Consider the following 22,765-nt stretch of genomic DNA (forward strand, 5'->3'; position numbering starts at 1 on the left):
CGTTGCGCTGCGATCAAGATCACTGCCTGTGACTGCCGAATGCATCCGCGTGAAAGCGGCAGAGATCGCGCGTGCCTCTAGACTCACGCGGGCGCAATTCAAAGGCTCGCCATCCTGGTTGTGGCGATTCATGAAGAGGAGGGCTTTGCTCTACGGCGCCGTACTTTCCTGTGCCAGAAACAAACACGCGGGCCGATTGGTGCGCGATATTGTTAAAAAATTTGCCGGGTGTACATACAAACAGCATTTAAATGAAATTAAATACTGTCACCATCGTGCAACCTCTCGAGTCGCATTTGTTTCAAAGTAAGGATGTCTTTCGGTACTTTTCCCATTGAAAAAGATTTTTCATTTTTAGCATTGGTTAGTTAGGGGGTCGACCTATATTCCGGTCCGACCTATAGTCCGGTTTTTACGGTACTTTGTAAGATGGTAACTGACTTGTGCAGGGTTCAATGTGCAAATAAGGACAACAAAACTCCATCCTGAAAGTTTTTAATGAGCATGAGAAACAGGAGCAAAATCAGTCTTACATGGCAGGCCAAAAACCATTGATCATGCCACATGCACATTTCATAGTCGGTCGCTCCGGTCGACCGCCAGAGCACAAGGCGTTTCAGTTAAGACCTGCATTAAAAACTCATGAACTCCTTGTAGAAAAAAAGGTAACAAAACAAAGCAGACCGCAGGGGGGTTCTTATATGAAAATTTGAACACTTTGTACACATGGGAAATGCTGTGGTCAAGAGGTGGAGCACTAACGAGGAAGGAAATGCACTTTCGATGAGACGTGACAAGCACAGACAAAACAACATAGAAAAAGGAGGTACACACAAGAGCAGCAGCTCTGGGGGTGCACGAGTGAGACAATAAAAAACCCTTTCTCTTCTCGCGAAGAGTCTGATAAATACAGCTGTTCCTCCGCTGCACCTGCGACGACAATCTGACATGGCTGCGTCACTGGAACAAGGCGTGTGATGGCTTGTGATAAGTCTCTCCCTTCTGTTCCCTCCTCCTTCTCCTCTTTGTTGCATGAAATGTGGGTAGGTGATGTGTTCCCTGCGGAAGTAAAAAACTATTTGCACATGCACATGTGACAGCGCCAGGTACAACTGCTACAGACACTGCATTCCGACTCACTGCCCATGGAAGCCCCCTGAATTCAATCGAGGCCACCTTCTTCATCATCTACTTCTTGTTCTTCATTATCTTCGAAGCTCACCAGGATAACATGAATAACATAGCTTCCTACCTACGCAGCCAAGTAAGCAGTATATGGTTTATGTGGCAATACATACAGTGTATGCCTTCAAAAGCATAGCTGGTCTTAACTGTTATTCAGGCAAGTTTGTACACAACGTTTGTAAACCACTGTAAACGAATGATACATCATTAAACAATGTAAAGTGAAATGTTGCTTTAGCAGAGGAGAAACAACGGGCCTGGAGATGGCGGTACAAACTGAAAAGTTCCTAGACCTACCTTTTACTCAAGGCTTTGTATCTTTATCCACCGTTGAAGTGTCCATCTTCTTGTCATCCTTATCTACAAAAGAACCGATGAACAGAGAAGGAATGTCAGTAGACACGTCTCAGAATTTTGAGTTCTGACACATTAATTAGCACTAGAAAAAGCAAGATATTTTGAAACTCTGGACAGGCAACACGCAAAGGAAGATTCTACACGAGCTGCAGCATGACTGCCGCGAGGTATATCTTGAAAAACCTACACTACAAACCAACAATTAAAACAGAACAGTTGTCACACAAGGTTCCACAAAGCGGTTCAGCCCTGACCGTGCCTCTAGAATTTCGCCTCCACTGATATTCGACCGTCGCGGCCGGGATTGAACCCGCGTCTTTGGAGTCAGCAGCCAGCGCTATAACCACTGAGCCGCCGCGGTGGCTCCCCGTGCAGTTATAGTAGTGTCAAGACTGCTTTCAACTCCAGTGCCTGCTTTCCATACCACTGCAGGTTCCCATTCATGCTAAATACTGTATTAAACCATTATAACCCGGCCCCGATTTCCATGTTTGCAAAAACAGAAAACGTAAATTTTATGCGGAAGACTCAACTGATGTTCATTTCAGCTTTTGTGTCAGCTCTCTTCTCTCTTGTAGAGCTTTTTTTAGCAATATACACATCACACCATGTCTTAACTCATTCTGCTGTAGCGATGAGCATTAGCAGTTGCTGCAGCCTTTTTTCACTAATGAACACTGACCATGATGTCTGCTGTATAATGCTGCGTATAAGTCTATTTTTCAAAAGTGCCTGTTGACCTATACACGCAGTGGATCACCTGTAGAGGCACTACTGAAAGCCTCCTAGCGACACCTGCTTTGAAACATGGTCACTCTCTCCCGCTTCCACATCACCGCACATGTGATTTGCTGATCGTGCAGGCGCACGCTAACTATTTCTGTGCTGACAGCAACCAGAAGAGAACTACAACTGCGCAACAGCAGGCATGTGTCCGACGATGCAGCTATGTGGACTGACCTGTTCAACATATGCACAATATTGTTACCGCAGGCTAATGACACAAAGGCCAACGACAATGTGGATCTGATCACGAGAACATCACCATTTTTGGTCCTTTGAAATTAGTGCCTTTGTTCACCGCGTGGTATTTAAGAAAAAATCCGACAAGACCAATTTGTGGGGTTTAAGGGGGGACACTGGTCTTAAAGCTGTTTTTGTTGTTTTTTGACCAATCTTAATAAAAATGCATAGACTTATTCAAATTTTTATGCTGATTTCAAATATGCATTTATTTTAAGTGTAGGCCAATTAGTTTTCAAGATAATTAACAATTAATGCCCATTGTTTGAGGCCCAAATAGCAAAATAATGATTTCATCTAAAATTAATTTTAAGGCATGGTTAGATAGCCAGAATAGTGAATTATGAAATGTTGAGAGCAGATTTTTGATATGTCAATTATTACTCATTTTACAACCTTCTGAATTTCAGTATAAAAAATGTGTGTACCAAGTAATGGTAAATTAACGAAAATAATTTTTTTAAGGTAAAATGAAAAAATCTGCTCCCAACATTTCACACAGCATACATTAGGCTTTCCATTGCAACCGAAATTTCAGCTCTATGTGACTTGGTTGCTGAGATATCAAGGCCTCAAGACTGCTAGCAGTCAACCATATGCATTTTGAGAAAAGCCCCAAAAACAAGCAGGGGACAGTTTAATAAATATTTACAAGTGCAGTAATATATTTACAATAGGAAATGGCTAGTAGCCACCAGGAATGTAGTCCTTTTGATTGCCAGTAGTATCCAGGTGCCGCTTCTTGAGCACTCCTTGAATATTTTCCGCAATGGAATGCTTTCGAGCGCACTTTTGCTCTCGGCGCTCATCCTTCTCTCGCATTCTTTTTGCGCTCATAGAATTCGTATTGAGGCCCAGTTCCTGTAATATTGCTGCAGAAGTTCTTTTGCTGCCTGCGTTGAACCGCATTACTGCCTCAGCCACGGCAGCCTCAACAGTAAACAATGATGCGTGGCGCTCTTTGGGTGCCAAGGCCCATATCAAAGAGTGTAGGCTTTCATTACTGTTTTGGGTTTTACCCCTATGGCACCGCTCTAAGAGCTTCCTATCCGACAGTCGCTCATAGACAGGGAGCAATGCTTTAGCAACATGGGGTGGAATGTTGTACCGATGCTTTGGAGCAGATTCGCCTCGGGCTGCTGCCGCATTTTGCTGGCACCAAGAGTCCAGTCCCGATGGGCAGAAGCTATGGTTTGATGCCTCATCAGTAGAAGTAATGTGGTGGTAGGTGGCCATCACAGCCTTCTGCGTAGCCTCTACATCCCCATTATGGGATTTTAAAGCCCAGGCATAATAGGAGCTCAACTTTGTTATGAGGCTGCCTGTCAGTTTGCCTTTTCCTCCAAGGTTTTCGGCACCTTTGTGTTTGGACAACAAAGTCCGCAATGCTGTTCCCATACGTTTCTGCACGTGGTTTATGCAGTCTTCTTTTTTTACTTTGATGTATCCATACACATCTGCCTCTTGCACAGCTAGAAAAGCCCGACTATCACCGTCCGAAAGCATTTTGGTATAGCGAAGGCCACACTTCTTCAACGACCTTTCAAAAAGAATAAGGGCTGCCTCAACTTCCATCTCTCCAGCCTTTTTTTCTGAGTTTTTTTGGCATAGGTGCCCAGCCCTCCAGGACTGGTATGATGGGTCACCTTCTTTTGGGCCTCGCTCGCAGCCGGCACAGAAGTTGCACAATACAACATAGTCCAGCACAAGCCCGGTAAACAGTTCGATGACGGTTCCCACACCAATGTGGGGTGTGTGGCCGCGTGTCATCCAAGTGCCGTCGTATGATACTGCAATATTGCCGGGGTTCCCAAGGTCCAATTCATTATAAAGTTCTCGAACCGACCGCGCACACTCTTGTGTAACTTCTTCGGCTGCACGAGCTGCTGCAGGTGTCAACTTTTTTTTCACATAGTCTTGCCACGTTTTATTGTGGAGACCGCGGTGCGAAACGTTCAGCGATGAAAAAATGTCATTTAGAGCTGTCTGCTGGTTGCCAGTGCTCTGCATTGCACGAGCAGCGAGCACATTCACCACAAAAGGGTTGATCTTCTGATCGCCACGTACCCGCGGCGAACTCCATGCAGACGATGCGTCTCCACAGCTCGCACATTGAAGAGAAAGTTTAACGGCAAGGCCGTATTCTCGCTCATCTTTTACGAAGCTCAAGTCATTGCCGCCACACGTTTTACACTTCACAAGTTTCAACAAACTGTTGAGCGATTCCAAACAAACGATCGTGAAGCTTGCCTCGTCGAGCAGACAGTCCGACGCGCTGCCGTCACGTAAACAACGAGACTTCCGCTCCGTTGCGGGAGTTGAGGCGAGTTCTCGCAGTTTTTGTTCAGTCTTCGTCTTATTTTGGAGCACATCTGAGGGCTCCAGCATCACTGTATCACGGCGGATGCGGGCGCTGCCGCTTACAGCTTCCCGTGCTGCGGAGCGCGTTAGGCCTAACTGCGCGGCCTCGCCGACACGATCATTCAGCGCAGGAGTTTCATCATTGTCGGGGCGCACAGCAGGGCGTCTCTTGAGGTTATCGACCAGCGACTTCTTCCTTTTCTTGCCGAATTTATGCCTTGAGTGCACCTTGCGCGCTGAACCAGGCATCGCTGCGCGTTTCTTGCACTGCACGGTCCGGCACAGAGAGTCGCGTCTCCCCGCGGCTCGGGCGCACCAAGCAGACGCTGCCAGCCAGCTCCACCAATCTGATGACGACCTGCTGTCACGTGATCCGCGGCAGCCAATAGGATTTTGAATACTACCTTTTCTTTTTTGCTATTTTCTTGGCAACCAATGGGCGAACGGAAGCCGTAGTGGCGGGAAATTGAAGGCGAAAGGCGGCTTTTTCAAATGAGACCAAGATGGCTGCGGTGCCGCGCATGAAACGGGAGCTACGCTTTGCGAAATACTGCTGTTTCGGCGCCGATTTCAGCTCAAATTCGGGCGACATGGATTATATAAATTGGTATTGTGAGTAAAATACTGACCTTAGAGGCGAGAAATTTAACAGAGAGGTAGATAAATGGCTGCTGATTTCGAAAATAACATTTTCTAAAAACTGATTTTTTCGAGATTTTTCGGCCCGAAAGACCTGTGTCCCCCCTTAACGTAGTTTTGACCGAGCCATGGGTAGTACTGCCCTGCACTAGTGGTCATACAGAATTGGGCCATTGGTAGTTCAGATTGCTGGCTTCCATGCTAGTCAACAAGGCACCACGCGAGTGTAGTATGCAGGAAGGTACCCTATTTTATTACGCTTAACCTCCATTTGCCTCCGACTGCTAGCGTTGAGACTTCGTCATTATGTGCATGTTGCTTTGAGCTGCGTGCGTGTGTGACACTATCCTATGGAAAACAAAATGGTGACGCTCTAGACATGCATCTACCTTTTTCTGGCTGGCCAGGGCAGGAGAGGAGTACTGTCGACTTATAACAGGAAGAGACCCTTTTTTTTTTTTACCAGCGAGAGCTTTGAGCTGGGGAGGTCGACTTAAATGCAGCAACACGCAGTAACATGATGGCAATGAATCATGGCGAGGAGAAACAGTGAAGCAGTTATGCCTGACGTCGTCAACAGAATGCCAACAAAGAACGCCAAATGACTTTTAACCGCCGTCAAGTGGTGACATGATGATCCGAGTTTCGTTCTGCAAGGCGCATGACGTTTTGAAACCGTTTTCGTGAAAAAATGCGCACACTGGAATCAGGCAAATACGATATCAGGCCCTATGAACATTCCTTTGACCAAGTTCGGTATAATCTCGATAAGAATCTCAAGAGGTCACGAAAAATATTCTTATTATCGAAATGTGTATCATCCAAAACAAACCAAATTCATATACAGACACACGAAAAAGCCTTCACGCACATCAGTTCATGGTTGAGGGAATTTATTTAAGGCTGTGCCACAAGTAAGTGCTCGTGGCGCGCACCATGCGAGTGGCGATCGAGGCGTTGGCAATGTGTGCGCTGCGCTTAGTGTTTGAGGATAGGTTGACGACTGAAGTATTGATACTATCCGTAGTAGTGCGGGACAGCGTTGTTGTTATTAGTGGCTACCGTATTTACGCGCATAATTTGCGGACCCTTAACTTATCATCCGGGTTTACAAAAATTTTTTACTCGCATATTTTACGCACCGCGCTGAGCTAGACCATCATCATGCACGCGGGCTCTACCCTATGGCTCTACCCAGTAGCATTCGGCTATTCCGTGTGTTTGTTCAGAAGGCTTTCTGAATCTTTTGTGCACTGGGCGTTCATGGTGGTGTCAGGCGCCACTGTTACAATTGCGGCGGCACTAGCGGCATCGCCACTCGGAACAGCCAGCAGCGCTTCCGGGGAGGATCGGCAGCTGATAGAAGAGCCAACACTGCTGGTTTGTTTGGCTGATGCATGTGACTCGACTGCCGGCTACGCTTTTCTTGGTGGCTCTGACGGCTTGTGTTCGGTTGTTCGGTCGTGTCTTGCAATGGGATATCACAACTATACGGCAAGTTTCAAAGTGCTTGTCAGCGCCTTATCACGGCGCGGAGCGGCAAAGCCAGCGAGAATAACCGCGTGCGCACAAGTTTGTCCATAGATGACAATCGTTGTGTCGGAAAACTTGTGTGCGCACATGGCTATTCTCGCTGGCTTCTCAGCTCCGCGCCATTATAAGGCGCCGACAAGCAGTTTGGTCGACGCTCGCGCGGTACTGTTAAAGAATTGTGTGGTGTGATAATTGATTTATTGATTCGCGGTTGCTTTCCCGGACGAAGCTCCGAAAGCAAACTTACAGAATCCGGAACTACCGAACAATTGGCTGGGCCGTAAGCGATGACGCTGTTTTCGTGTCTTATTCAGCTTTGTGCATGCACCTTCATGCCATCCCGCAAGAGGGGGGGGTTGCACGGCCTTTCATTTGGAGTGAATTTGTTTTCGGGGGGCAGCGTGGGGTGCGGGTCCGGGTGCCGACGTATACGCAGCAACATACACTATACCTATATTGCGCGTTATGACCTTTGTGGAGTTTTTTTAAGTCGCACTCGCGAGATCCCCGTGTAATTTGCGCACCCACTTCTTGGAGCCCTAAATTCTTAATAAAAAGTGCACAAATTATGCGTGTAAATATGGCATTTATTAATAAAATAACAATGGAAGGAAAAGATGTTGCTAGCCGCGGCATAACCTGAAGCACCTGAGCTGCGACTAGCGGGAATAAAAGGACAGGGAGAGGGAAAGGGGGGAGGGATAGTGAGAAAGGATAGGGGTAGGGGGTAATATACACTATGTACAAATACAAAATAAGAAATAAATGTGGGGTGCTGGGCATCATCGGTGCGTGGGCGTGCAAAATGCTTGGTGGGGGGAACGGCCGGGTCGCAGCCTACGCTATGCCTTCGATGCCGGCACAAGGACAGTGTTCGGGATACCCAAAATTCTGCGCACTGCACACAGTGCATTCTGGCCAGGGAATTCTGCAAATTCATATTATCCCCAAATTCATACCAACCATGACTGTATCGTCAAGATTCTACTGAATTTTACAGTGAAAGCTGTATCAGCCCATTTCATCCGGTTTCACACCATCGGTGTCATGCATACGAACAAAGATGCCAGCTCAGGCAGAGCCACTCTACGGCCAGCCTAGCCTGGACACCACCATCTGGCAGAGGCAAATTTGGGTAACCGAATTCGAAAGCATGAAGGGCCCTAACCCAGACCAGGATAGACAGTACACTTCCCCACAGCTATGAATCATCCCATTCATTCATAGGCTACTAAGGCTTCTTATGTTTGTTCAGTGGCATTTACGCGCAGCACTATCCATGGCGCCGTCAGCTAGCACTGACCACTGGTCATATGCAGTAGGTGAGTGGCTTTAATTTCTTACCACTCAATTGAAAAGAGTAGCATCCTATTCAGCTACACCGGTCCAACACATACCATCAGCCTCTTTCTTCAGGGCCTGCGGACCATCTCCACCAGGAGGAACGGCGACTTTGACGTCCACAGCCGGTGATGTCCTGGCTTCATCATCACCCCCTGTGGGCGATGGGGCAACCGCAGCGCCCCCTGTGGGAGTTGCGGCCGTGTTTGCGCCCGGAGTGGCTGCAGCCGACCCAGGAGCTGATCCCTTGCGGTGCTTCTTGGGCCGGTGTGAGCGGTTGTCACGTCGGTTGTCGCCCTCGTCCTCGGAGTCTGAGAACTCCTCGTCGCAGGCCACGCGCTTCTCTGAAGCCCGGATGCTGATGCGCTCGTCCGGGTTGACCTTATCCTCGTCCTCGCTCTCTTGGTCCATGGCGTCCTCGGGGATGGCTGCATTGTGTCATGCATAGATTGCAGTACCTATTGCATAGTGCCGGAATGAGTTTGCAAACAAGCTGTTGAATGAGCTCCAGCTCAAGAAACAGAGCAGGACCTCGGTGGTGGTACAAGAGACAATCGCAGTCAAGCCACTACTTTTGCATGTCTCTACACACCCTCGCATGATGCACATGTGTGATAACGATTTGATATAGCATCACATGTGCTGAGAGAATGAGCAAAGTGGCATTAAAAGCAGGCCCTGCATTAAAACAGAAACATAACATACATGATAACCAGGTGTTACTGGGGCGAGTTCATAAGTAAAAAATAAAATGCACTATGCAGACAGATTTCTACACTTCAGCGTGCCTTATATGACACAGCCATAACATAAAATGGCTAGTGTATGAACTGCGGCTGCATCACGCTGTTTGGTATCACGAAGTGCGGTGGTGCGGATATGATGAAAGCCTGACCGAGGCTCAGATGCAGTCTAATATTGCTGGCAAGCGAATGCGGAGAGCAGTGAAGTTCGCAATTTATAAACCTGTTTTTTCGCAGAAAAATAATTTTTTTACAAGTTCAGAGACTCAGACTATTTTCCGCGTCCCGATGAGTCCAAAAAAACTATAACTGAACTGCATGAAAAGAAAACATTTCAATAACACTGAGATGATGCATACAGCACACAAAAGGTGCGCTGTGCTTCTTCCAAATTTTTTCCATGTCAACTCTCGCTTCCTTTTCAACACACAGCCCCCCAGAAGAGAAATGCACAAAACCATGCCAAAAACTCACGCTGCATCTGGACGCCTGGTGCATGAGGAAGCATTCGAAGGTTCTCAAAGAGCCTAGTCCTGAAACAGAAAGAGCACAGTTGGTCTCAGGTGACCTCCACTTGCAACGAAACTAAGAAGCAGCCATAGCAACAGTTTCAAAAAGAAAAAGGCATGGAGCAGGGGTGCTAGCCCAATAAGGTCACTGATGATGCCAATCTGTGCAATAAAAAGGCAAGGTAAGAATATCAAAATAAAATATGAATACCTGATTTTTTCCAGGTACTCTGGCGTGTTCTGGTTGGCCATATTGGAAGGGCTGATGTGCAGCTTGAAGTCTGGCCCAAAGTACTCGAAGTAGTCATTGTATGGAAGCTCTGGACAGAAACACAATAACAGAGGAGCTCAGAAGTCGTTCGGGCTGTTCAATTGAGCCTGGGCTCAACTGTCAACTTTCAAGTGCATAACTGAAATCACATCTGACCAAATGTTTGTCCAAATAATATAGAGCCTTTTCCCTGCACTCAATGCTGATGGGACCAAAATGTCAGTTCAAATATAAGGAAGACTGAATTAATTAAGTCTGAATTAATTAGATTCCCCTGTATAACAAGCCATAAAAAGAAACGCATAATACCGACCCATATATAACATGAGGTGTAATTTGAGGATAGAAAAAAAGTTTTCAAATGCTTACAATGCAAGCAAGGAAAGCTCACCGAAAGCATTTATTTGCACTGCATTTCGTGGCTCTGTGATTGTCGCAATTGGGTGAACTGTCTTCCAAGAGTCCTATGTCAGCATTATCTTCTCATAGAAAGTCGTCTTTAATGCAGTCAAGTGCATTCGATACACCACACTTCATGAAAGCACGACCGACGAGCACCTCGGAAATGCTGGCCCAAGTGCCCACGATCCAACTGCAGAATGTTGCTCAAGAGGCCTGTTTCAACTGTGCTGCGGCAGGCTCTCCATATCTCATTTAGTGCATGCAGCAGCACTTGAAACTGTGCTGATGCCGTCGGTAGCAACAATTACTTGCCTTTTAAAAGCTGACGAGTACCGCTTTCGTGGTCCCGACATCGTACATGATGTGATCATCCTGCTTCCGACAGTGTGGGCATAAAGAGGTCAGTGTGGTGAAATGGTGTTGAAATTGAAACTACCATTCAATGCCACCGCTAGGCAGTGCCTAGTATGACTGGATACCTGATGGTGATAGCGCTGAATAATAACGAAACTGGCACTGCGGATCTCGGGTTGAAAATTGTTCCGGCCCACAAATAACATGAGACAAGAATTTGGCAAGCTAAAATCTGAAAAAAAGAAAAGGCTCGTATTGCACACCGGTTTTTATGGTAAATGGGTGGAAAATTGCGGCTGCAGTGAATTTTCTGGAATACCTGCTACAAAACAAAATCTGCATGCTGAACTACGAGAAATGCATTTGTGAAAACCTGTTTACAGCAGAGAGAATTTATTTACAACCACATGCCACCTCTCAAGTGTTCGTGCTGCATACTGGGTAACAACTGGTGCTTGAGGCGTCAGAAACGTGCGGACCTTGCGCCGCTGATCAGTGTGCGTAATGTGTACTGTACGGTGATTGTGATATGCGGGGCACGTGAAACTGATCAGTGCTTGCGGTGAGTTTGCATGACTGCTAACTCAAACACTGGCAACGTCAGGGCAATGCTTAGTGGCCTTGGGTGTGATCACAGCTCACAAATTTGTTACCATCCGCAGTGGTGCAAGAGAATGTTTGCACATTGAGCACCCAAAATTCTGTACACTATCCACAACGCACCTCAAGTGAAGAATTTCACAAACTCGTATCATACCGAAATTCCTATCAGCCGTGATACTGTCATCTAGATTCTACAGCATGAAAACGAAACCGGGCGTGCTCTCAATCGACCACGCTCACCATTTGCAATGTCGACACCAAGTGCCACGGCTGTCTCGTAGGTCCAGCAGCGCGCCACGTTGCGGATGGTGTAGCCTCCACCGCCCAGCTGTAGCAGGGGCAGGCTGTAGCGGCGCACAAACTCGGCGCACTTGCCGTGCCCCTTGAGGGTCAGGTTGAAGCATCCAAGGCGGTCGCCCGACAGGGAGTCGGCGCCACACTGGAGCACCACCGCACTGGGCTGGTACATCTCCATCACCTTTGAGATGAGCTGCACACCACGGGGGAAAAGGAGACGATGCCAGTCAACACGACCACACGACATTCCAGTTACAACCTTCACGAGAATTATAATGACTGAGACACCGGAGCGAGCGATCCTGGTTCTCATAACTGTCGTAGGCAAACACAGACAGTGCAAATATGACAGCAGTGCCGTCTTTGCAACACAGTGTAGACAATCACAACGCAGAACCCCCCCGTCAATAAGCCTTGCTATATTTTACCAAATGTAAGGCAACAGTGACTGCAACTTAATGGGTGCAAAACACAAAAACAAACTAATAATCATGAATGTAACATGACGGTTGCTTTTGTGGACGAAAAACGGGGGGAAAAAAAAAAGGTCGCGAATATAATGTAAGGTATGAGGCCACAGTACACAGAAAGTTGAGTAGAAGTTTATGAACAAAAGTACCTCACCAAACACTGTATATAATAGCATAAGGGCCACACTGTTTTTTTCTCTTTTGATGTGGTATGGCTTTTACACGGGGCTTGTGTTTTTTCATTTTTTTTTCTCCAACTGCAGTAGAGCTTCGATTACGTGTCCTACTTCTGTGCTGCGACGTACATTTTTATAATAAATGCAGTGTAGCCCCAGAAAATCTTTAAAAGCATCTGATGACGAGCGCAAATTAACCACTTGTTGGGCTTTTGCCTAGCCGCATTTGGCATATGGCCGCAGTTCCCGCGTTTACTGTACGGCAATGCTACAACTCTCAAATGATGCCTTGGCCAACGATTTGGAGTGGCACTCCACACATGCAACCCATGGCTGTCAGCGTGCGGTGGCCTTCGCCTGGCCTGCCTTTCCATGTGCTTCACTGTCGAAGGCCTTGCAGAAATCAGTTACACATCCATTTTAATGTGAGATTATTGTGCGACAGTAAACTGGTAACAAGGTTAGACCTTATATAATACACTGTGACTAGATCCAAAGCACTTTCGCTGGGGCTTCAATGCAAAGCACGCTAGGCCTAGCGACACCGCAGGCGAACAGCGCTCTATGGTGGCACCCAAACTTCGCGGGCACCGCGTCGCCACAAGGAAACTTGGCGCTAGCATGGATGCACCCCATTGTAGATTTTTCGTGCCATAACGCTTTGCCCTTTCTGGTGCAAATGCCGAGCACACCATGAAGAAGGGTTAAACATCATGAAAATGGTTAACACATAGAAACCTCATTAATGCAGACACCTCTACCAGCCTCGTGAGAACTGAACTGACAAGGTTTTACAATAGAGCCAGAAGCTCGACTGCAGCAACGCCAGCAATAATCAGGGCCAGCTCCACAGTTGCTTAACAAAGCTGCAGTGCACGGCACGATGAACAATAGACAGTTTCAGCTGAGTGTATTTGCACCTTCACTCTGCTCAGCCGGCAAGCGGGAATGCTACCGTGCATGCGCCTAACGCTCTGACAGAAGTGCGTGAGCGGACTATGCACTTCGACTCCGCTCGTACGCAGTGCTAGCGGAGCGCAGCTCACGCAAAGCCTTCTGGTCTCGTGCGCATCTGCTAGTTCAACATGGCAGCCCGTTCAACAGATGCTGTCGCATGTGCCACAACCTTCTCAGAATGCATAGGCGTCTCTAGCTGCAAACCTCGAAAGAGGTTTCGCGTACATGAAGGTCTGTGCCTTTTGCACAAGATGGTTGCGGAAAACCCGTTCAACAACCCCTGGGTTTGGGAGCGTGTGCAGAAATAACAAAATTAACAAACGTCTGTTCAAAAACAACGTATGTCTTTCACTTCACGTCTTATAACATGTTTAAGAGCAAAAATATTTCTCTGAAGAGCAGTGGAAAAATAAAGCTTCTTTTTTATTGTCTGGTTTCACTTTTTACAACCAGGAAGCTCTTCGTACAGTTTGCCTGTCTGGCCCCCCTTAGCTAAAAGGCAGTTTTACACCCAACGCTACGGTAAGGCTCAGCGGGTACCATGAGTAGAGCAGAGCCGCAAATACGCTCTGCTAAAACTGTCTAATAAGAAAACGGCAGGACTGCTGAGTAGCCGAGCCCCTCTGACGGCACTACTCACCGGCTGGAAGATGCTCTCATAAGACTCGTCGTCTATGCCGTCCCTGAGGGGGAAATTGACGGCATAATACTTGCCCTTGCCTGCACCAATATCCTGGGGGGAAAGAAAAAAAAAACAAAAGGTGAAAATGTAATCAAAAGCAATTACACAGTGAGGCCCAAACCCAGAAACGCAGACAGAACCAGAGATCTGGCAAAGTTGGCGTGCACTCATTGTGTCCCAGCACTAAATTGGTCTTTTGTTCACGCTATTAGCACTGTGACACATAACGAAACCACGAACATAAGCTTGCTGAATATCCCACAGCCAACGCCCCTTTTACCTAGACATCCCTCGCACTCAGGTTTCAAGCATGATACAAAGTTCAATGCAATAAGAATCATAGAATGCCACGAGGAGGTTTCCAAAAGCTAAATGAGGAATCATAGCAGGAACATGTTAAACAATGAGGCATAAAATAAAATCAAACACTGTTACAGCTCGCCTGCACTACCACGTCGGTAGGATGAATCGCTAAACCGACCCGAGTGCAAAAATACAGCAGATGCTCAAATTATGTGGCAACTAGGAAAAAACAATGCAACTGAACCTGATGGGAATAAACAACAATTACCGAGAAGATTTGGGAGCTGAATTCAGCACAGAACTTGACCAAGTACCATGGAATTCATTCCACAGCAAGACAAAGTACTGATTAGACATGAGCCTGTGATGTTTGTTTGACAGTGCAGACCAGATATCAATTGTCGGCTGAGCACAACTGCGCTATAGTGTCACTACCTACCACACTGGGGAAAAAAAAAAAATCAAAACATATGTAGGTCTCATTGGTGTCAGGAGAAAAATGCACTACGGTGAGTGGCCCGCTGCCATCTGCACTAGAAATCCGAAAAAAAAAAAAAAACCTCAGTGGCTGGCAATTTGTCATCAAACCACTGCCAGAGCTCTAAGAACTATGCTCCCCTGTAAATGGGACATGGAGAGAGTGAGTTCAGTTTCTTTCTTGCGAGCGAGAATGCACCAATTATGTAGTGGGACTAACATTCAGCCTCCGTACTCTTCAGGCTGCCATACAGATGCGCTCACATACGTACAAACTTTCAAGCAGAATTGTGAAGGCCCTAGGAAGAACAAAAGGCATTTCGAGCATCATTGCAAAGCTTTTCTCACACTCCCGCAACCCTGTAGAAAGTCGCCAACAACCACTTAGGGGCTCTAATAAAGTTGCGGTATGCCTGGGATGTTAAAGCATGCCGCTTCAAGAATAAGAATTTTTTTAATGAGCTTTGTAGAAGCTGAGTTACCTGTAATCAAAATTTGAACTTCACTTTTTGCACGCTGAAAGGTCGGCGCTCCTCCGCCGGCCCCACCTCAGGGGGCAGAACTTCGTGACCCGCCAGGACTAGCTACCCAGACATCTAAAAGGAACTAACCAATAGCCATCTCTCAACTTGTATACGCAGGTGTGAGCGATGGAGGAGGTGCAAGCATGAAGAAAGTCGCTCGGAAGGGCTCGCCAACATTCACGCATGGTTGTGAGTTCTCTGCTTCGTGTAGAGGTGTATTATTTGGCTCAGGAGTTCAGGACAATGCAATACAGTGAATGAGCGCATTGATGTGCCCTCCTCGAAAGGTGTTTCACAGCCCCTTTAAGCTCGCCATGAAAGCTTAGCGAGAGATCTGCCAACCACCAAAACAACATGCGACTCCACCCGCTTGGCAAGGAGACACCTACCCTGAGATCACCCGTGCCAGGAAAGTACTCCCCATACTTGTGGAAGGAGCATGTCATGACTCTGTCTGTTGTGTAGAAGGCTTCCTCCACACCGTCGCCATGGTGGATGTCGACATCTATGTACAACACCCGTTGATGGTACCTGCAGGAGTCGCCAGAAAAGCACTTGACACCAGGTTCTATGAGCCATATTACAAGTTATGAAACTTTGCCTTGACACAAAAGTTCTTCCAAGCCATGCCTCTTTGAGTGACTACCACAACAATGATATTCGTTTTAAATCGTACACTACTGCATGTGCATTCCTGGCTGAAGTCCCTAGACTGTTCAGGTTTGGGGACCCCCACTTCCATTTCAAAAAGCATCAAATTTCAAACGTGTCTACTAAGCAACCGTCCGACGACATGTAATAAATAACACATAGGTGCACAAGCTCTCAATAAATATCCATATTCAATCAATGGTGACTGGCTACAACAACAAAACGATCTTCCTGCTTATATCTGCAGTTTGACCTGGGGTTCTTCAACGTGCACCGACATCGCACAGCACACGGGACTCACGAATTTCACCTCCATCGAAATTCGACACCCGCGGCCAGGACCGAACCCGCGTCTTTCGGGTCAGCAGCCGAGTGCCATAACCACTGAGCCACCGCGGCGGCTCACAATATGCTATGTTCATGAATGAAAGGTAAGAGGAATACTGTATGCACTCGCATAATGAGCCCAATTTTTTTCCGGAAAAGTTGTTATCAATTTGGAGGGAGGGTTCATTATGCTGGGAAAAAAAGTTTAAACAGCTTTTTCAGGGAGAATTAAATTTTCGTGCCACACGACCGCCCGTTTTTCTGTTCGTCCATCACCAACAAAAGCATGCGGTCGGACACGTTCATGTCACCGGTGTTAGCATCGTTCACCTCAAAAGGTGTCTGCTGTATCATGGCGTAATCCAAAGGTTTTCTACCAATTATGCAATCGTGGCAAGATAAAGCGAACATGCTGAACACTGACGCTGAAGGTTGGGTGTGCATTTTTTACGAGGTAAAAAAACTAGCAGGATAGTTGTGAGCGTGTAATGCAAATGTTTAAGTCTTGGCTGTGGTGTGGAGGTTAGGCATTTTCGCTCCTGATACTGAGCTTGCCGAACTGCTTGGGGGTCTGAAGATCCTGCTTCCTTCATAGCATTTCAGTGTAGAGGATGTTTTGTAGCGTTCTGGCTTGAACAGCTACGCTCTTCTCTGACGCTCAGGCACTTGACAGCTTTCTAAGCATACAATAGCTCAACCGTGCGCAAGCCACCGCGCCGGCTCTTTTGTCAAAGGCACACAACTTCTGGACACTCTGCCAAGACAGCAAATGCAGAAGACCTAATGTGGCGACACACTAACTTCGGAGTAGGCTGGCAAACAGTGAAGGAAATGGCAGAGCCACTCACTTGAGCAGCTCGAGAATGGCCAAGACGATGTCGTTGACATAGCAGAAACCCGATGCCTCCGACTTCTTGGCATGATGGAGGCCGCCCGCCCAATTGATGGCAATGTCTGTTGCCTGTTTGTTCAGTTTCACGGCCCCAGCTGCCCAGAGAGACGGGCAAAGAAACAATCTCACAGTCACACCACAACACGATGTTGTGGCAAAACAGTTTGTCGAAATAACTAGACGTCCCATGGCTTCAACAACTTGGAATTGAAACTTCATCAGCTTTTGTCTCAAGACAGAAGCTCAACTTAAAGAGTCAAGCTGGGGACTACATAATGCGAACAGGATTTATACAGGCAGGCACTACATGACTGCTCAAATCCATTAAAGTGACCTTAGAAATTTACAATCACAATGAAAAGAATACCATGACAGTTTTTATCAAACAATACCATGACAGTTTTTATCAAACAAATCTTTTTACCAGCAAGTCTTCTGTAAAGAAGCAGGAAACATCAACAATAATCGGTAGTGTTTTCAGTAAACTCAAGAAAATGTAATTTCGCAAACTTTTTGTCATGGCATAGAGTACTTTGGCTATGGCCATGGAATTTTTTTCCTTTAGTGCTTGAAGCATGTGACGCTTCACATGTCTCACATTAAGTACAGACGCATTCTTGTCAGATGCACTTCACGGGGAAGGGTTACCAACTTGGCTCTACCACATACAAGATAAGGCACGAGTAGCTTTTTCATCCTATGTGGAAGTCTCCCTAGCGTACTGTGCACGCACCCCACTCCATCTCCACTTCTCGTCCTTTCCAAGGCATGCTTTCCTCAGCAGTCAGCTGCCTCTTTTATGACGTCAGAGTGTCAGCACCAAAGCAAATACATTTTTCCAAGACCAAAATAAGCTTACTTCACATCAAGGACTAAAGTTTTCCATGACATGGTGCCTTGTTTAATAAAAAACGATATAATTCACTTAGGTCAAATTAGGTATGCTAGCGCTTCGGCTTCGGTTCAAGGCTCGGCTTCCTAGGTGAAGCAGGTTTTAAACAAACTGGAGGGAGCCCTTAAGACCCACCTTAAAGAATGACTCGCCAATGCTATTGGGTTAATGCCCATAAAAGCAGAATTGGTCATTCTTTCCTTTACTTTCATGGAATCCTAGGAGTCCACATACCGCTCCCGGCACAGTGGTGCAGCAGTTAAGAGATGCACCATTGCCCTGCGATGGCAGGTACTGCAGCCTGTTGCTCTTGCCGAGCAACTGCTCATGGCCACCAATAATTTAAAAGCCACCTGCCACAGTGAGCAGGTTGCTCACAATCCGGTGGGCAGGTTGTTATGATGACCTAGATGGCCCACAACCTGGTGGGCACACAAAGGGACCTTGCGGACAACAGCTGAGCAGCTAACTGCAAGCTCTCGTGCTAGCACACTAAAAGAATTAAAAAGCAGGGGCTACAAACAGAAGATGGCAATGCCACTTCCCGGACTTACCCACGGAGCCGCCTGTTGATAGCTGGCAGAATTCGTACAGGCCATCAAAAACAGGGCAGTCTTCACCGACGTTGACTGCAAAAAGAGAAACCAGAGTACTTCAGCACAATCTGTGACTGAACCGCACAACAGAAAAGTAGGAGATGACATCCCGCATCGGAGAACGCACTTTTTCCTGCTCTGTACGAACCTGGTTTGTTTAATAATAACTGCAGTTCCCAAGAAAAGTGCAATACCAAGATTGCACTTTCCCTTTTTCCAGCTTCGCCTGAATCCCCAGGTTCTGACTGTACCTCCATTCTTCTAAACCCAAGAGAAATTTTCCCCCTGTAGTCTCATTTAACATTCCAAAATCCGACCGCCAATTATATCAAGGTTGGCACGCATAACAACACTAACATACAATTTATTCCTCTTAATTCAAGCACCACATAATGTGAACAAATTTTCGGTTGCCCCTAAGTTCCCAAGACTCAACTGCACCACAAAGTGTAAGCCTAGCATGGAATACAAGAACGTCAAGCCACGGATGAAAAAGGGAACTGACATCTCTGCATCTGCTTGTTGTACTCCGACATGTTGTCGGGCCGGATGCTCCGCAGGAAGCGGATGTAGTCGTCACTGTGGTACTTGGTCATCTCTTCCTGGGTCGCCTTGTGTGGTCGCTGGACAACAGGCAAAGCCACGGGGTGAATGAAAAGCCAAGCTCAAACAAATCCCCCACAATGCGAATGACAGTCAGTCACTGCCATAAAAAACAAAACAGAAAAAACTCATGCACAAATTTCAGACACCACTCTCTCACAGCCGTTTTAACCACAGAATACTTTGCTGAAAGACACTACCGTGAGGCACAAGACCCTGGGTTCTCAGAACCGTGTTCCACGGAACTCCTAGGTTCCTTAGAGTTCTTTTTTGCTGGGTTCCTAAATCGATGCATGACCCAATCACTTCTCCTCTCTCCTTTTAACTACTCTATTTTGCAACTAGCCATATCCTACTATAGCTGCTCACAGTGAGTGGACTGTTTCATTAAAAGCCATTAATAGAATTTGGGCATTATTTGAAAGGCTGCGCACCTGCGTGCATGTAATAAAGGAAGGGATGAAAACTAAGAAATGTGGGGTTCCTTCGAAAGCTGTTGGTGTTCCCCGAGGCTAAAATGATAAGAGGACCCCTTAGACTAAAGCAGAAGTCTCATATTACTATTATTTTGCTACTCTCCCTTAGTCTACCCGACTGTAGAGCTCAGCATGATATTCCCCCTTAGTTTTTATCCTGTTCTCTATAAAAAAAAGATTGCACCTATGCTCAGTACATGTTAAAAGCCTTGATGATCACATACAAATCAAATACCTGTTCAGTTTCCGACACGTGTTATGAACAGCCCATGTTAAATGATTTGTAAGCTCAACACAGAATTGAAAGAATTGCTAAGACTAGACGTCCTACAAAACGCCAGTAACTGCTAGGGCAAAACTTCACAGGGCACTCTGCTACTAACAAACACAACAGTGAAGTTGACCTATCTGATTCAAAAGTGTTCCTGGAGACATACAGTGCAAATAAAAATGTATGGATAGATAACTTACAGAAAAAGAACGGCTCTTACAGGTGAGAGGGGTTAAGTAAGAGTAGGCAACACAGCGACTCGCAGGGTAGGAGCTAGTGCACCAGACCAATCTCTATGTCACAAGCCAAGAGGGAGTTTGGCGTGATTGAACAGTAGTGTGCCTCAGGGCAAGCACAGTCTTTGCAGCCAGAAACTGTCACCGGGTGAACCATGCACCAAAAAATCAAATAAAAATAAAGACAAAGCAAAGAAATGTCTCACATAGATTTCCATCTTTCGGTACAGCCCATAGTTGAGAATAAGATTATGCGTCATCCGCATACGATGCGGTTTCATTGGATGTCCCTGGCCATAATAGTAGTTCCCTATGTCGCCTGGAATTTGAAAAAGAGCAATATCACAAAACAGCACTTCAGCCAATTTCTGACGGAAGCTCACATACACAGCGCTAAACTAAATGTAAGCATACCACTGCTCTCAGGTGCCCAATAAGCTTGCAAAGTCATCTTTTGCAAACCAACTGACACACAACTGCTAAACAGAACATTAACAGAAGACTCTTGCATCTTCTCATTTAAGTTTACTGTATCGATGATGATGCCTTTCTTTATGTAATTCATCAGGTCTAGACAGGACAGCATGGTTGCTTCAATAATCGTAATAGCCGTCGAGTAGCACCAAACTGCGTGTACAGCAATATGCAATATATGGCAAAATCATGACACTGCGGCAAGACAGCACATCTGAGGAAGCACAGCGGACAGTACAAACACATGGGATAAAAATACCGTTGAAAACCTATCGCCATTGATACTATATTCCTTCCCGACACCCACAGATGCCTCTTTTGCACCCCAGGTGTTTCGTAACTAAACCTTTCACGAGCTACCAGTGGTTGGAGTCAGGAGGTTGCCTGTCCACGCGCACACATCACCAAAGTTAGCCAATGTTATAGGAGTGCTGAAGCACAGAACCACTTTAGCGCTTGTAGCCGAAGTACTTTTCGAGACTTGCACGCCAAATTTTAACAGGTCCCTGCAAATGGCTCATGTACTGCAGGTCAGATGCTATAACTTGGTATCGAAAGCTACTAGAGTCAGTAAAAAAAAAAATGAATTATAGGCGAGGACTACATACTTCAGAGCACCCTAACTCTTGAGCACCAAGAAGGTTCGAAAATAGGTACTCGTCTAGACTAACTACTAAAGCAACCCATCACACAGTGTGTTCTATAGCTTTCGGTGCACCAGTAACAGCAAAAAATTTCAACTATCAGAACAAACGTTATTGCGCAATCAGTCTGACGCAATACACTTTCGAAATTAGGCGGACTGTCCGTACGGAGCTAAAAATAGAAAGCACAATAAAGAAGCTCGCTTCTGTGGGCCATCTGTAGCACGAAATGTTTTTCGCGTTAGATGAAAACAGGTGCTTGGGCCAAGAAGTGCCTCAAAGAAACACCAACTTTTGCGCTGTCAGGACGGCGCGATAATACCGGTCCGAATATTCGACCAAGATTTCCCTAACGGTGCCTAATCACAAGTTTTATTTACTCAACAATGTAGAAAGAATTCTGAACTGCGACATTTGTGCTCACGTGCACCGCTATCATCTAACAGGCATAGCAGAAACAAAAACATGCGAACGTTGCAGACAAACCCGTGAAATAAGTTTCGATCAGAGTTCGAAAATAATCAACAAGCGAACCCAGCTTCGCCGCGGCACCAAGAACCTCTCGCAAGCGAAAAGTATAACTACCTACTGCCGGATCCGTCACTGCAAATGTAAAACTTACAAAGTATTAGCACACTTAATAAATAGAGCACAAAACTATGCCGAGCCAGCAAGATTTGCACTTATTGCGCTTATACGAACACAGCCACTTAAACGAACTTTTACGAACTCCTCGTTCCGAAATTTCGCCGCAGTACCTTTATTTTTAAATCTCCTCGATCTCAGCAGAACTACCACTCTCGATGTAAAAAAAAAAAAGGGTCACACAATGCAACTCCAGCTGCATTCTCTGTGTAAACCCAGGTTGTCAGCTTCGCTATTATGTACGAGCACCAACCGCCCCGTAGATGCGAACAAAGCGAAATGTTTGTCAAGCTGCCGAAGCTTGCTGAAGAAAACTTAGACCGGCGACCGAAACAACAGTACTGCGCAGAAGACCAGAACGTTGGACGGATGCAAAAGTGGATGCCACTGCTTTCGACACTATCGAAAGCGTTAATATTAACAAAAATTAACTAAACTTACCATCGTAATAGTAACAAACCCGCTTTTTTGAGTGCATTGTGGAGGCCATATTTGTTGGAGGTCACGTGCTAGATAGCCTCGTCACAAAAGCTTCCCAAAGCGCAAAAAAAATAAAAATCGCCAATAGAAATAAATTTTAGTATAATATACGCAAAAGTAACTATTTATAACAAAAAAGTGTTTTAGGTTAAGAAAGCGAGTTTCAAGTGTTTAAAATTAATTGATTTGTTTAGTAAAAAGATGACGCTACACGCCACGGCGGTGCCATAGGCGCTACAGTACTGTACGTTTAATCCAGTGCTGGAAGTTGAGCCTTACTTGTTAATTGACCCATATTTTAAACTTTTTTAGTTAATTACTTGCTTTTACGAGCAGATTAAAGCGCAGTGGTCAAATAAAAGCTTTTAACA

At 46.1% G+C, this 22,765-nt stretch overlaps 1 protein-coding gene across 1 annotated transcript; it reads right to left on the minus strand.

Moving 5' to 3' along the window:
• Window positions 1-479: 479 nt before the first annotated feature.
• Window positions 480-22,445, minus strand: LOC144107643 (histone deacetylase 1-like). Its single transcript, XM_077640741.1, has 13 exons — window positions 22,356-22,445; window positions 20,358-20,470; window positions 19,071-19,188; window positions 18,524-18,598; window positions 17,034-17,172; window positions 15,597-15,738; window positions 13,862-13,954; window positions 11,562-11,811; window positions 9,903-10,011; window positions 9,657-9,715; window positions 8,496-8,867; window positions 1,483-1,545; window positions 480-1,059 (listed from the first exon to the last, which is right to left on the minus strand). The coding sequence occupies exons 1-12, from the start codon at window positions 22,402-22,404 to the stop codon at window positions 1,490-1,492; spliced, it is 1,575 nt and encodes a 524-aa protein (XP_077496867.1). The 5' UTR covers window positions 22,405-22,445; the 3' UTR covers window positions 480-1,059; window positions 1,483-1,489.
• Between the last annotated feature and the right edge of the window lie 320 nt (window positions 22,446-22,765).

The sequence above is a fragment of the Amblyomma americanum genome, chromosome 10, assembly GCF_052857255.1.
Source record: "Amblyomma americanum isolate KBUSLIRL-KWMA chromosome 10, ASM5285725v1, whole genome shotgun sequence".
Classification (NCBI taxonomy): domain Eukaryota; kingdom Metazoa; phylum Arthropoda; class Arachnida; order Ixodida; family Ixodidae; genus Amblyomma; species Amblyomma americanum.

Bases quoted from the DNA above. Each gene is read 5' to 3' on its own strand.
- LOC144107643 (XM_077640741.1), bottom strand. From the start codon at position 22,404: ATGGCCTCCACAATGCACTCAAAAAAGCGGGTTTGTTACTATTACGAT. The intron at 20,471-22,355 runs GTAAGTTTAGTT...TTCAAATTCCAG, and splicing joins GGTTTGTTACTATTACGATG to GCGACATAGGGAACTACTAT. The intron at 8,868-9,656 runs GTGAGTTTTTGG...GACACAATGCAG, and splicing joins ACCAGGCGTCCAGATGCAGC to CCATCCCCGAGGACGCCATG.